Here is a 3,027-nt window from a genome sequence, read left to right as displayed (position 1 = left end):
ACCGGGCGTGCTTCCGCCTTGACGGCTAGATGATGCGAGATGATTTTTGGGTCTATGCCCGGCATGTCGGCTGGGGTCCAGGAAAACAGGTCCTTGTTGGCTCTTATCATTTCGACCAAAAGTTCCTTCAACTCATGTGGGAGGTTCTTGTTAACGAACGTGAATTTTTCCTCTTCGTCACCGATTCTGAACTTCTCCAGATCCCCTTCTGGTTCTGGTCTCGGCTTTTCGTCTACTCTGGCATCAAGATCGGCTAGGAACACACCAGACGCTTCCTTGGACTTCTTTCTAAGGGAGAGGCTGGCGTTGTCACAAGCGACCGCCGTCTCGAGGTCTCCCCTTATGGACCCTACGGATCCGTCGTCGGTAACGAATTTCATGACTAGCAGCTTCGTGTTGATTATGGCCTCGAAATCATTTATCGTTTTTCTTCCCAGAATGATGTTATAGGCGGTGGAGTCACGGAGGATCACGAACTCGGCCATCGCCGATCTCCTGCCCTGAGATTATCCTACTGAGATTGGGAGGGATATTATCCCATCCGGTTTGATGAAGTGGTCGCCCAGTCCAATGACCCCGTGTTGGTGAGTCGTTAGATCGGCGTCCTTTAGTCCCAGTGCATCGAACACGTTGCGGAACATGATGTTCGAGTCCGCTCCCGTGTCAACAAGGATGCGCTTGACGAGACCGGTCCCTACTCGGGCCGTTATGACCACGGGTGGATTTTCCGGGACGTCGTCAAACCATTGGTCTTCTGGGCCGAAGGAAATGCATGGAGGCTTCTTAGAGTTTCGCGTCAAGGAGGAGGAGATCGACAATATCTTCGCGTCCTTCTTGTGTGCGGATCTGGATCTAGGCGCGGCGTTTTTGGCCGTTACTACGTTTATCACGGTGAGGCCGTGTTCTCCGCCCTCTGGCTCTTGTCGCCGCTTTGCCGAGCGGGTCTTGCCTTCCTCGTCTTGGTCGCGGTATCGCCTCCTCGGTTCCCTGATCAGGTGGGAGAAGGCCACTAGCTTTCCTTCCCTTATCGCCTGTTCCAATGCATCCTTTAGGTCAAAACAATCCTGCGTTAGGTGACCATAACCCTTGTGGTAATCACAGTAAAGGTTCTTGCTCCCTCCGGTGCGGTCTTTGAGTGGTCGGGGCTTCGGCAGGATTCCTTTCTCGGCTATTTGTTGGTAGACTTCCACGATGGGGAGGGTGAGCGGAGTGTAGTTGGTGAATTTTCCGACTCGGGGGAATGTCCTTGGTGCCTTACTCAGCGCCTCTTCCCTGGATTGTCCCTTTGGCCTTTCTCCATTGCCCTGTTGCCGGGCTTGGTTGTAGTTGGGCTACCGTTTGTTGGCGGCCACAACTCGGCTGACTTCCTCATCATTTATGTACTCCTTGGCTACCGTTTGGATTTCATGCATTGTCCAAACCGGTTTCGTGGTAAGGTGTTTTCGGAAGTTCTCGTTGAGGAGGCCGTTTGTCAGGCAAAGACTGGCCACCGAGTCGGTTAAGCCATCGATTTCCAAGCATTCGTCGTTGAACCGGTCTAGGTACCTCCTGATCGGTTCTCCTTGTCTTTGGGTTACCCCTAGAAGGTTGATAGGGTGCTTTGCCTTCGCTATCCGTGTTGTAAATTGGGCCAGGAATGCGCGGCTGATGTCCGAGAAATTGTAGATGGATCCTTGTGGGAGGCCGTTAAACCATCTGATCGCCGGCCCTGCTAAGGTTACCGGGAAGGCACGACATCTTACCTCGTCCCCCACTCCCTCCAGATTCATCCTGGCCTCAAAGGCCGTGAGGTGTTCTAGAGGGTCTTAAGTTCCGTCGTACCTCATGTCCGTTGGTTTGTCGAAATGTTTCGCCAACCGGACCTCGAGGATAGATCGGTGGAATGGGGTGACGCCCATTATCACAGGTTGTCGTGTTCTCTCGGATCTCCCTTCCCCGTCTTCGCGACCTCTTGCCGCTCGACGGGTTTGCCTGCCACGGGAGTAGATGACCGTGTCATTTCGTCTTCTCGGTATGGGAGACTCCTCCGGCGTGCTCTCCGCTTCCGTTCGGGATGCGAATGCACGCCGCGGGCGGCTTCTGTGAGAGTCTCCTTCCTCGCTTTCGGGGGACGGGGTGTAGCTGGGATCGGTAATTCGTCCGTCCCGCTCCCGGTCGGCCAGCTGTCGCTCTAAGTTCTGGACCCTGTGGCGTAGCTCCTGCATTATTATGGCGCTATCGCCGCCTGTTCCCCCGAAGGGTCGTGCTCTCGTATGCTGTTCTGTGTGTTGTCGGGGGGACCTCTGCCGCCCTCTTAGCGAGGCGACGGAAGCCGCCCCGTCCGCTCTGGCTGCTCGGGCTTGGTCTCCGGGACCCAGCGCGACTTCCATTTAGGTCGATCCCCACAGACGGCGCCAATGTTCGGTTGTCGGTTTCCAGACAGGTCGGGTGGTTAGGTGAGATGGTGGGAGAGCCTCTGATCGCGCTGGAACTGGTCTTGCCGAGTAGCCGGGTACCCGTTGCGGAATGAGAATGAGGGGGGTGCCACCTGCAAAGACACTCCGATGCTCTTGTCAGCAATGTGCAGGCGGGAAGGTGGTTAAATGAAAGGGAATGACGTACCTCGGGAAAGGACAGGTCCTTCCCTATTTATACTGTGTCAGAGGTGGGCCCAGAGGGGGCGAGCCCACTTTCCACGAAGATTCCCCCCAGCTGTGTTGGGGGAATGGTAAGGACGCGTGTCCAGGTGTTGTGGCGAACACTGAGAGCTCGACCGCTCGGGTCGGGTTCTTGATGGGTCGGTCCGACCCGTACGTGGTTTGGGCCACACCGCAACAGGTTTTTACTGGTATTTTTAAATAATGTATTTTTTTATGTGAAGAGCCCAAATTTAAAGGTTATATTTGTAATTTTTAATTTTTTTAACATATAAATCTGAGAGTTAAATTTTTTTTAGATCATTTTAAACATACAAATTCTACCAAATTTGTATTTTAGTATTAAAAAAATTTTAAATGTGTAAATTAGATCCTTCGATTTATTTTACAG

At 53.2% G+C, this 3,027-nt stretch overlaps 1 protein-coding gene across 1 annotated transcript; it reads right to left on the bottom strand.

The window, feature by feature from the left end:
- Window positions 1-506: 506 nt before the first annotated feature.
- Window positions 507-1,769, bottom strand: LOC107465031 (uncharacterized). Its single transcript, XM_016084003.1, has 2 exons — window positions 1,365-1,769; window positions 507-1,304 (listed from the first exon to the last, which is right to left on the bottom strand). The coding sequence occupies exons 1-2, from the start codon at window positions 1,767-1,769 to the stop codon at window positions 507-509; spliced, it is 1,203 nt and encodes a 400-aa protein (XP_015939489.1).
- Between the last annotated feature and the right edge of the window lie 1,258 nt (window positions 1,770-3,027).

This window comes from Arachis duranensis, chromosome 9 (genome assembly GCF_000817695.3).
Source record: "Arachis duranensis cultivar V14167 chromosome 9, aradu.V14167.gnm2.J7QH, whole genome shotgun sequence".
Lineage (NCBI taxonomy): Eukaryota > Viridiplantae > Streptophyta > Magnoliopsida > Fabales > Fabaceae > Arachis > Arachis duranensis.
Note: the sequence above shows the minus strand (reverse complement) of the source record. Positions and strands in the feature narration are given on the sequence as shown.

Coding starts and splice junctions, on each gene's coding strand:
- LOC107465031 (XM_016084003.1), bottom strand. CDS start 1,769: ATGAATCTGGAGGGAGTGGGGGACGAGGTAAGATGTCGTGCCTTCCCG. Junction 1,305..1,364: donor AGTACATAAATGATGAGGAA/GTCAGCCGAGTT, acceptor GCCCGGCAACAG/GGCAATGGAGAAAGGCCAAA.